The sequence below is a fragment of the Teleopsis dalmanni genome, chromosome 2 (assembly GCF_002237135.1).
Source record: "Teleopsis dalmanni isolate 2A chromosome 2, ASM223713v2, whole genome shotgun sequence".
Taxonomy (NCBI): domain Eukaryota; kingdom Metazoa; phylum Arthropoda; class Insecta; order Diptera; family Diopsidae; genus Teleopsis; species Teleopsis dalmanni.
In genome coordinates this window covers 206,312,391-206,324,827 of record NC_051847.1, presented here as the reverse complement: position 1 = coordinate 206,324,827, position 12,437 = coordinate 206,312,391, and the positions used below count along the sequence as shown (strand labels likewise).

General features: G+C 28.5%; 1 protein-coding gene across 1 annotated transcript; it reads left to right on the top strand.

The window, feature by feature from the left end:
• On the top strand, window positions 1–432 carry LOC119676625 (keratin, type I cytoskeletal 10-like). Its single transcript, XM_038087872.1, has one exon. It carries the CDS (start codon window positions 1–3, stop codon window positions 430–432), a length of 432 nt encoding a protein of 143 aa, XP_037943800.1.
• Window positions 433–12,437: the final 12,005 nt, after the last annotated feature.

Genomic DNA, 12,437 nt, shown 5'->3' with positions numbered 1-12,437 from the left:
ATGCGCTATTTGTGGTATGTAAGCGTACTGCTAGTGCTGGGAGTTTTAACAAATGTTAGCATAGCAGAAGATTCACAACAATTAATAGAACCTAAAGAAGAAACTAATGTAGCCGTCACAGAACTTTTAAATGCAGATGCCGGTACGACAGCTGATAGCACAGGCGATCGTGAGACTAGACAAGCACGTACATTTGGTTTACTAGGTGGATTGGGAGGATTTGGTAGTCCATTTTATGGAGGTGGTTTTGGCAGACCATTCTATGGTGGTGGATTCGGCAGACCATACTATGGCGGTGGATTTGGCCGACCTTTCTATGGCGGTGGCTTTGGCCGACCTTTCTATGGTGGTGGCTTTGGCAGACCATTTTATGGTGGTGGCTTCAGAAGACCTTTCTATGGCGGATTCCGAAGACCTGGTTTCTATGGTTAAATAATTATACTAAATTAATTTTAGTTTTATATAAGTTTAATTTAATAAAAAATATTTAAAAGTATTTTTTTTTGCAATAGATGTAATAAAGTACAATTTTTTTATATTAACCATAATAATTAATTTTTTTTTATTGTGTAAAGTTTGTAAATTTCTGTTTTACATATAAAAGTATGTATATAAAATGAAGAGTATGGAAAAAAATGCAAATTATAAATGCATAGCTGACTGATTTCTAATTTATATGCAGTTCAAGTTTTAATTACGTGCAGAAAACAAAAGTATGAAGAAAAAAATTTTATTACAAAATATATATAGAAAGTAAAAGAAAATTTGCGCAAAATGGTGAATGATGTTAACTGACAGGACCTTTTTTTGCACATCAGAACGATATAAAGAATGACAGAGTCCAACCACAGTTTAACAAAACTAGATAAAGGCGTTTCGTGCGAAGAATTCACTAAAGAAGAAAGATGCATACGCAAAGTTGAGTTGACAGACGTGGCTGCCAACTGGAAAAATGATAAAAAATTGTTATAAAGGAAAAAAAATGTTTAAACAAATTTACAAAGCATGAAGAAACCATTTTTAAATAATTAAAACAAAGTCAAAAGCTTGAACAGTAACTAAGGACAGGGTATGTCAATAAATATGGAGATATGAAACAAAATAGAACCTGATAAGAGAATTTTATTATTTTTATTAGAGTTAAATAGGTATTTAATATATACTGATAAAGTATTTGAAAAGTAAAAGATATTTACTTATTAACTTTATTATTATTGCAAAATTAATATTGCAAAAAAAAACTTTCATTTTAATACTAAATTTTTCATTTTAAATATAAAAAAATATACTCTAATTTAATAATTACTTAATATTGTTGATAAAATATTTTATATTCCAAGGGTCTTTATTGTGTGGTGTTCCCCTAAAATTGTAACAAAGAAATAAGTTTTCTAGCCACAATACTCCACTAAACTTACTTTGCATATTAAAAAGTTAAGTTCTGTTGGCATTAAGACTAACAATTAATGTAAAATGTAAAAAATAGAATTTCAAGGAATTAAAAAAATATACCAAGAAGCGTCAAAACTTCATTCAAAGCCTTGTTAAGACAGTTGTTGAAAGATTATTGAATTAGATGCCCTTTTTTTTCATCTCATGAAAGAATAAAATTTTTTCCTCGTTCTCGTTACTACTTGATGGCGGCCTTTTAGTTTGAAAAGTAAAGTAGAAGAACAAGAGCCTCTGGTAAAAAGTTGGCATAATTATTATTTCATTAACACAGTTATAAAAAAAAAATAAACAAAAAAAAAATAAACAAAAAAAAAATGAATAAAAAAAAATAAATTGCAAACAACTTTAGCATTAAGCAATTTGTACTTAATTTTTAAATTAACAATTAAAAATATATTTTTATTTTTTTTTTGAAAAAATAAAAAAAAATTTGATTAATTTCTTCTGTAGTATATAAAATTTTCTGTTTTACAAAAACTTTTCATTTCTTAATGATTTGAGAAAATTATTGACACCACAAGCAGTAATTCCTTCATTAGGGTCAAAGAAAAATATTATAATATTTTAATGAAAATTGTTTAACTTCTTAAATAATAAAAAAAACAATAAGAATTTTATTTAAATAAGTGTATTTTATTAAAGTATAAAACCAATTAATAATTTAATTTATGCGAACATATTTAAGGTAGTAAAATATATGCATTTATTAAGCTTGATTATGAAAAAGTGAATTTTTTAAATTTATTTTCAAATTATAATAAGATTTTATACTTTTATACTTAAATAAAATAATATGTTTCCTTATTGAGCTTATTAATATTTACATACGTTTTCCTTTATATTCATTACACTATTTAAAAGTTTTTTATGAATAGAAATGTAATTCTCATTTAGTTCATATATCATATCATATTAATAATGTCCGTTTGTTATTGTTAATTTATAGCACCATCAAGTGCAGATTTTATTTTAATGCATTGAATTGTGTAAAGTGTAATATATATATGTATTACAAATGTTATATATTTGTTGTTTGAGTACTCAGTTTATATATGGAAGTACAGATAAACGTAACAGCAAAATACAAACATTCACGGGATAATCCCTAATCATGTTCTGGAAACTGCATGTACCAAAAATTCAAGAAAAAGAAGTAGATCCTAAGTAGAGTTTTATGTGTTAACCATGTAGTAGTTTTTTTAAATAAGAACTTTAAGCATTAGAGAGTCTAAGCAATGCCATTTAGCTATGAGAATTAATGAAAGCATGATTCCAGTCTATACGGGTATAATAAAATTATTTAATAACATATTTGAATTGATGATCGGCTAATTGCGGAAAATAGTTGTCTACATCTGACTAAAAAACCACCCTTAGAGTGGAAGGAACCCATAGAGAATGGCGCTATAATCAAACAGACAAGTGGCAAGTGGGTTGTAAAGCCGCACATAAATATACTCGAGTTTTTAGTTCTCGAGTTTTTAGTTCTCGAGTTTTTAGTTCTCGAGTTTTTAGTTCTCGAGTTTTTAGTTCTCGAGTTCGAGTTCTTCTTAGTGAATACCTATTAGGGCTCAGAATCAAATAAAGCAAAATTCTAATCCATTCTATAATCCAACGTTGGTTATAGAATGGTTTAATTATTTGGAGCATAACTTAAAAGGGCAACTGATCGATTACTGGATTAAGTAATTCAACCAGTAAGCTATATAGTATGTGACTACTACAGGACTATAAATAATTACATAAAACTCTTAAACAAATTAGCTTAAATGAATTAGAAATGTGAATGTCAAGTTGTTTTCAAGATATTAGTTGATTTAATAAAGCTTGAGTATCAAGGTAAAGATATTCGACTAGATCAACCGTTCAATTTTATGTAATTGAAATATTATTTATCAAAGCTTAAAAAATATCTAATTAGTTAATTAGTTGAAAGAAAAAATAAGTATTATGGAGAGATGAATATATAAATGAAATTATATTAAACTTATTTTGTAAGAAATATATGTATACATTCTAATAAATTGCACTGAATTATGTATGTTATTATGACTTTTTTCAAGATACCGATATATCAAATATATATCGCTACTAATGACAGAATTGTAACGAAATCCACAAAAATCATTTATAATACTAAACACTAATAAGTTGGCTTAAGAAAACTTAACTTACGCGAACACTACACACTAAGTAAAAAGTTATTCTCACCGTTGGGAATAAATACCAAAACTGTTGTAATTCGTAAAGATAATGAAATACCCCACTCGACACAAGCACGCCTACATGAAAGTTGACTTCAAAACTAATTAATTAATTAGTTCACCATATTATGTACCGAGAATATTATAAGCAGAGAGACACATAGATCAACTATACTTTAGTTATAAATTAATTTAGAATTTATATTTTAATACTTTAATATTATTTTCTGTCTATACATAAGTAACATCCTTAAGTGGCTTTGTTGCTCTCTGAGGTAATATAGTATGTGGCATCTCAATTTATTCCGAGTCGTTCTATTAACTGTAATGAAATGATTTCTTATCTGTCTGTTGTTCGCTTTATTTTTATCCAAGTAGCAAGTAACATACTTGTAAGTGGCTTAAAATTATTTAATTAGGTTTTCCATATTTACTCTCGTATGCCAATACACATGTGAACAGGCGTGGAAAGATACTCAACTTATTCTGTTTAACTTTGTTTATGCGCAAAAAGTTTTTAAGTAGCTTGGTTCGGTTTTAATGAACTAAAATTGGTTAGAAGGTCTCCAAAGCTCATTTTACATGGTAAAAAACGTTTTTAATTAATTAACAAACAGTGAATTTAATTAAATTTAATAGAAGTTCTTTATATGTGTATAACATTCTTGTTGATTTTAAAATAATTTTTTACACTATTTTTAAGTATTTTATGTTAATTTTTAGGCTTTCAGGGTTCACTATTCACTTTTAATAATTTTTAATGGCAATGTTTGCATCATTTATATTTAAAAAAATATATGGTACATTATAATTGATAGCATGTGTAGTGTACTCTTTGAACGAGTAGCTCTGTTGTTCAATAAGTTCATGGAAAAGAAATAAGAAAAACGAATTTTTAGTGCTAAAAATGTTTTTAAAATTGCTACTCTTATCCCTAAGTGATTTTATTTTATTAATAACACTTATTCGTATTCATGTAGAACTTGGAATTCTTTAAAATGTCTACAAATTATTGTTTTTCTATTGTATATAATCAAACTGCCGCTACTAGGATTTAAATGCCCTCACATCTTGACAGGTGTTCCTCTTCCTGACAATTACTTCTCAGATAAAAGTGTTCCACTTGTTACAGTTAAACTGACAATTAAACAAGAATACCTAAGCATAGCCAAGTAATAGTAGGCCGATGAACCCCATTGTCAGATATCTAGGTGGACTTGGTCTAATTTAGACAAAAAACGCACTAGTCAGCTACTTCAACTAAAACGGAACCTGCTCAGTACCACAGCATTTGTGCTGACGGGTCATATGTGCATGCTATGAGACTGGATCCTCCCTATGATGAGTTTTGTCGCGGTTGTGGCCCTGGGAATCAGGAGGAAGTCATGTTCTATCTCATGTGTCAATGGCTGTCTTTAGCTAGAAGAAGATCAAAAATCTTCTGGACCACTTCTCCTACCGACGTAGCCAAATTCATAGAACTGTCAGGCTGGTTTCTTTTACTTAATGGGGGAGTCATTACCGTTTTCAGCATTGGTCGTATCTTTCAACGTACTAATGCTATTCTTGTGGTATCACGTCATTATTTGAGCTCAAGTGGGGTTTTTAGAAACAAGACCGCCACTCCAGCCTACCTACCTATCTGGTGTAATATGAAGTTTTCTAATCAAAATTTTAATATATATATAATTTTATATATATTCAATATATTAAATTTCATATTTCATTAGCAAACTTTGGCAAATCCATTTTGTCGCGCAATTCAACGTCCACGGCTAACGAAGTGTCAATTTCGAGTACATAGAACGACAACGAAATGTGAATTTCGAGTAAAGAAAACTTTACGAGTGTGGTAAAAATTACCAATTCTACCACAAACCTTTTTTCCACGGCTAAGAAATTAACATTACGTTAGCAAACTAACTGCCCACGTACAAATATGAAAACAACTCACACTTCTCCCATACTCTGTCTCTGTTTTCCACTGTTCCAGACAAATAAATTTATTCAAGAACTGTATGTGGAAGCAAGAAGAACCGGAGAGTGAAATATTGACAAAAGAGGTTTGATTCCCACTAGTTTATTTAAAAGTACAGCTGTCATGAAATGTCGAAAATGAGATAGCTAAAACACGATATATAAGGAACGACATCTATAGAGAAGCATCAAATAGAGTTAAATTTAGAAAAATTATTGAGGCCATGTGCACCACTATTGAAAGCCACCACTGTTTTTCCACGAGTTGCTGACATTTAATAACAACTCATCGCGTGGTTTCAAAAAAAAAATTTCAAAAATAAATAAACAAAATAATTTTAGTTTTACTTTTGGAAACAATAGAAATTTCTGGTAAATAAACAAATAAATAACAAACATTTTTTTGTCTATTTTAATCATTTCGAAATATTTTAAAAACAATTGATTCTTTAATCAAACGCATGGAAGACAAGTTTCGTTGGATGCTTGGATTTTGGCATAAACGCCTATTATTCACCGCCTCCAAAGTCATGTAAATTAAAAAAAATTACTATTATTTTTATTTTTTAACAATTCATTTCCGTATTCGAAAAAATAGTGTCTTTTGTTAAACAATTAACAGGTTTCTACTCCACAATTTCTTATAACTTAACAAAATTTTAATCTCAGAGGGAATTAAAATATTAATCTCTTCTTGTGGTTTCAGTTTATTGATATCGGATAATAAATTTAAATCCAAAATTCTTGCTAATTTGCAAATTTTGCACATAAGTTTAAGTTTCATTTAAAACTCATTTAAATGAAATATTATTATGTTTAAATATTTTTGTATGACTAAGATTAAGAAATTCATATAAAAGTGGAAATATTATGAGATGTAAGTTTCCATTGTCACTATTTGTTTTTATAAAGACTTGACGTAGTAATTATTTTGTATGACAATCATTTTTTTCTTGTTAATAAATTTGTAATTAATAAATTATGAAATATTTTTTAAATTAAAATTAATTGAAAAACATTGCATCATATTTTCTTATTATTATTTGATTGTCATGCTGAAAAAAATTAAAAAAATTATGAGACCCATTCGATATTCTCCGACGAATTTTATGGATTAAAAATTAGAAAGTCATCAATTGACGTAATTTTTCGGCTTTTTTTTTAAATCGCTTTAATTTCAATAAGTTTAATATGTGAGCTTTTTTTTAGAACATATGACTGCCAGCTAAAGTTATTTTTAAAGACATTTAAAATGATGGCATAATTAGTGAAAATAATCGTTACTTTAATATATATAAAATAATTTAAAGAAAATATTAAAAAAGTAAAATAAGTATTAAATATAATAAATAACTTATCACTATAGTTGTGTTATGTCGGATCAATAGTAACATATTTAAAAGTAAAATGTTTAGCATATATTTACTGTTAAATATAATCAGTAACATATCATTTCTGTTATGTTTGATGAATAGTTATGAAATTTATGAGATATACAATAAATTTAATTATTATTTACTTTTAATTCTAAGAAAAAAATAAAATATGGTTATTTTAGGTCATACCGGCGATTTCAAGCGGCCTACTTAGGCCTATAGGTCCATTGTGTTACTGTATAATAAAAAACTCAAGGGTCAGAACCACTTAGAATTTTTGGTAAAGCTTAAATTGCTATTTGGAAGGCAGTTTTGCAGTTCGCCAAAAAAATAAAAAATAAAGCCCATAAAGTGATAAAGCGACGCCGCCCATGCGCTGAGAGGCACTTTCATCGTCTTCTCTATAACTACGGCATATATGGTTGAAAGTGTGATGCCAAACATGTGCTGGACAGAAACAAAGCAGATGGTAGGCGCTCTCATGAAAGGAAGATTAATTCTCCTATCATGGTTAACTAAAATACAATGATCTGTAAGTAAACCTACTGCAAGACTGATATCTCTACGGGGCATCTCAATGAGAGAGTTTAAGTTTGTTTTATTGGAGCGCGGAAAAATTGCATACAGATGCCTGCATATCGTTGAGTCTCCCCAACTTTTGCTTAAAAGTACAGTACCAGTTTGCAAAACAGAAATGTAGTCCATGAGAAAATTAATAAAGTGTAGGTAACTAAGAACGAAGCGCTTTGAGCTTGACAGATCTTTTAGAGTTTACACCCAATCAAAAAAAAAAGAAAATAAGACCTACCAATGAGGTCGGGTTATATCCGATTTTACATGTGTTAATCATTTCAAACTCTTCTGACTTGTATATATCATAATGTCTACTCTATTTATTAGCTAAATCAGTTCTTCTTTGCTTTTAGTGAGTAGATATCATACGCGTCACGATTTGCACTAATAATTCTGCGTAACTTCTTATTTTGAGTTAATTTCCTATACAATTATTTTACTTCCACTTCATATAGAAGAAAATAGAATTCTATTACAAAGACAAGATATTCAAATTTTTCCTATAAATATTCCTAAATCATTCTATTTAATAAGCTTAAAGGTCGCCATAATGAAATGTTTTCATTGTTCATTAGTGGAAATGTTTTTATTTTTAATTATTTTTTTTTTCTCAATAATTTTAAAAATCAAGTTCAATATCTAAACAATGATTGTGGAACTTGTAAATGAAAATGTTCCAAATCAAGTTCACGGCTCTGTTGACATCTGACCAACGACAACACTGTCAATAGATACATTGTTCGGGCGCGTGCCTCATACTGAATCATTGAATTGCTTTACTGACTACGATAATTACGAAGTACGTAACTCAACAAATAGTGTGTCTAGATGTTAGTCTACAAATTTGAGGTACTAAATCCACACACAAATTAACTCCATATCTAAACAGTTGTTTTTGTTAGTCATTTGTTATTAGCACATTTGATATATTAAAAATTATTTAAAAATAATAAAATTGATTGCATAGATACTATATTTCATATGTAATTAAAATTTAAATAGAATAGTTTTTGTTTTTTTTTTTGGGATGGAGGGTGTGATACCTTCTAAGTACTTTATGGTTAGTTGGATTTATGAAATAGCTGAACGTATTTCAATAATATATAAATACTAAATTGTTTTATTGTTTAGTTAGTTAATATTTAGTAGTTGCGTTAAGTAGTTACAATATAACGTGGATTTAAAAAAAATTCTTTAAACAAAAAATTATTCACTTAAAATATTTAAAATTCTGCTTAATTAAATTATTTTACAAGCATAAATCACAGTGTCAAAATGTATAACTATACGCATATCCTTTTAGTTGTCAGTATGGTTGTTATTGCACTCAATTGCAAACTAATCTCGGCTGCTGCTCTTAGTTCATCGTCAGTTGGTGGCAGTAAATCCTTACATGCTGAGAGTGCAGATACGTCAATGGCAGCTCAACTAGATGTGGACTTACTTGCAGCTCAAAATAGCGCTGCAGAGCATGAAAATGTGTCAACGCGAAAGAGTCGCCAACTTACTTACGTCTATCCTTATGGTGGTGTTTATAATAACAATGCTGGACTTAGTGCTGGAGTACTGTATGGTGGCTTTGGTCTTAATTATAATCCATATTATGGCTATTACCCCAAAGTGTACACATATAAAAAATATTATCCAATGTATGGCTTTGGTGGTGTATACTATGGTTAATATTGTTTGAAGATTTTAATAGTAAGAATGTTAGAAGAAAACATATTTCACAGACTCTAAATTATAGTTTGATGTGAGATTATGGGAGATAATATTTGACCGAAAATATTTGTAGTACAAATTAAATAAAATAAATATTAAACAAAAACTTAGTATTTTTTAATTGTATTTATTTTAATATGTATTTGTTTTTTAGTATATAATATATTAACAATAATTAGTAAAACATCCATTAATAATAATATTTTATTTGAAAAAGTTTAGATTTAAAAAGTTGACTTAAATACGTAAAATATTAACTTATAATTTTAGACATAGAAATGTGTTAGTTTAGGTTAGACTAGATGGGAGTGGCAGCCTTGTGATACCACGCATAAAACACGCCAGATCTGAAGAACTACCTTAAGATAAAAGTCTTAGACATCTAATGCAATAACAGTGGTTCTTCGGGTAGGCGTTTAAAGGAATGTACAAAATCTAGTGCTTAAAGAGCCTTTCCTTGAGTAAGCGCGTAAAGAAACGTGTTGGGTTATTCCTTTAAGTATATTGAAAGGAATAACAGCTGTGATAGGTCAGTTATAGGGAACGGATCTAGAAAATTTTGCATCCCGTAAAGACGATGCCAGTGATGCACATCGATACTTGAGTTCTTTCCTCATCCACAGAATTGATTTAATTTAGTTGTAAACATGACTTTGTTTTCCAAAATAACATACCCCAACTTTCATAACTTTACCGGAAGCTGAAAGGTTTGCAAAACACGCAGCCATTGTATCTATTACTCCTTCGTTTAATGATCATCAAGGTTTTTTTGGCGAGAAGTTAGAAGGAGCTCTTTCTGGCGAATAGCCTGATTACTGGGCCAATTCGTATTTTAATTGACTGATTTTAGCTATGGATTTTTGGGCCATGTGAAGTGGCGTATTGCCTTATTAAAAAATCTTTTAATATTGATAAATAGAAGACATTAAAATGTGTGAATCTTTTTTAAAATTATGTATACAGATGGAAGATTTTCAGAATTGTTTGGTCTTGTTAATAGTACTCAGTGCCATTAGATCATTCATTATCTGTTCCGTATATCGACAATTCGTACAACTTTTACTACGATTGCCACCAGTTAGTTCGAAATGTAACACATTTGTTTCGGGGGCACTATTTTTTAAAAGTCTGATATCATCAAATAGTGAATCTGCAGAATTTCAATACGTTTATCTTTTGTTATTGTTATCAAGAGAAATGTGATAAGAAACTTGTCTAGCGTGAATTTTGTTTGTTGAGAAAAAGCTTAATTTAACAATTTTTAAAAGAATTCGAAATATCAGATATGTAGAAGCGATATTATTTATTGAATCTCTAGACTTATATAATTTGTGGTTTTTAGATGAACAAAGTTAATCAGAGCTGTGAAGTCAAAATTGTCATCAGTAGCATGGATGGAAAGAATGTTCTGTGTTCGTACAGTTCGAATCTAATGAAAACAGCATCTTTTCGAATAATAGTTTAAAAAAGTGTCTGGCTTTTAGAAACATTGTTTAAAAATGTTTTGGTGTTGATTAACGAGGACAGAACCTTTCCAACACTGGCAGAAGTCTTGGGTGTAGCGAATGTCATTAGTTATAATTGTTTTACTTTCAAAAACACACGTAATTGGGATATACTAACATAGTTCAGAGATTACTTATAGTCGCAGTACAAGATATCAAAATCAGTAAAAAGATAACGTTAGCTGTTTGGACTTTCATTTGGAGTGCTGCGTATCTTTTATATAGTCAGAGTCTGTTTGCTGGCGTTATTGGGAGTCAGTACTTCGTTTATTTATATTATTTATTTCTCTTCTAAGCAAATAAAATCAAATAAGATAAAATCAATATTTCAGTTATAATAACACTCCGCCTTGAGGAAGAAGTCAAACAAACCTCGAAGCGTCGACCATAGTCAAATAGAAAACTATTTAATAATAAAAGGAGAAATAAAAATTAATTTATAAGATTTTATTTTTTTCACTTCACTCTTTTTTTTCAATTATAAAATATTTTTTTTGTTTACCTTTTTATTGAATATTTAAATATTAATACTTAAGTAGTATTGTGTATGTTTAATAAAATATTCATATATAAAAACACCAAATTAAATTTAAAAATAAAGTATTCATGTGTTTTTTTTTGTGCTATTATCAAATGATTTGCCTTTGACCTGATTTTAGTAACAAATTAATTCATTTAATATATCAGAAATTACAATGAAATAATTTAAACCATAATGATTGTATTAACACATTATAATATAAAATTTAATAATTTCGTTTAAAATATTACTTTTTTTTTATTTAAATGTCAGTAAATTAATTGAAAATTTGTTATAATAAAAACAGTTTTTTTTGTCTATGAATATTTTTTTCATTTTAATAATCTTTTATATGTGGAAATTCATATAAATTTCAAACAATTATAAAAAGTCAGTTTTGTGTTATTGTTGTGATGAAGGCTTTGGAATAAATTTCGTAATTAAGACTGCAGTTTATTGCACCCAAATGCACTCCACTCTGCTTCACATATTGTACTTAAAAATGTTTATATGTTACTTTGTCATTTCCTTGAAGTATTTCGCAATTCACTAATGGATTTTGGATTTTCGTGCCATAATAAAATTGAAGATGGAATGCAATTGTTTAAAATGTGAATATATTTTTTAATATTCATGAAATGTGATGAACACAAATTTTAGGTAGCAGAAGTGCTTATATTGAAATGCTATTTAAAATTTATACGAATATGATTTATAGACATGTACTATATGTTTATGTAAGCCAAAGGTAATATACATTTTAATTTAAATAAATTAATATTTTTAATAGCTATATTCTATTTATTCTGCTTGATAAACTGAAGTAGGAAATATATATATATATATATATATATACATATATATATATACATATTATGTTATGAAGATATTTGAGCCAGTGCCTTGAGCACTTTCACTCTTTATTAACTCGAGGTATTTTCAAAATCCCTTTTTACGCCTTGGATTATTGTTTAACACTTCATCATACTAAGCAATAATTGACCTCAGATCTGCATACCTCCCCGAGGAGCTTGTAACCATTCTGAGTTTCGATAAAACGCTGTTGGTAAGTCTGTCAGTTTTCGCAAATAATTTCAGGCTCTATCCT

Excerpts from the sequence above, each read along its gene's own strand:
- LOC119676625 (XM_038087872.1), top strand. The coding sequence starts at position 1 with ATGCGCTATTTGTGGTATGTAAGCGTACTGCTAGTGCTGGGAGTTTTA.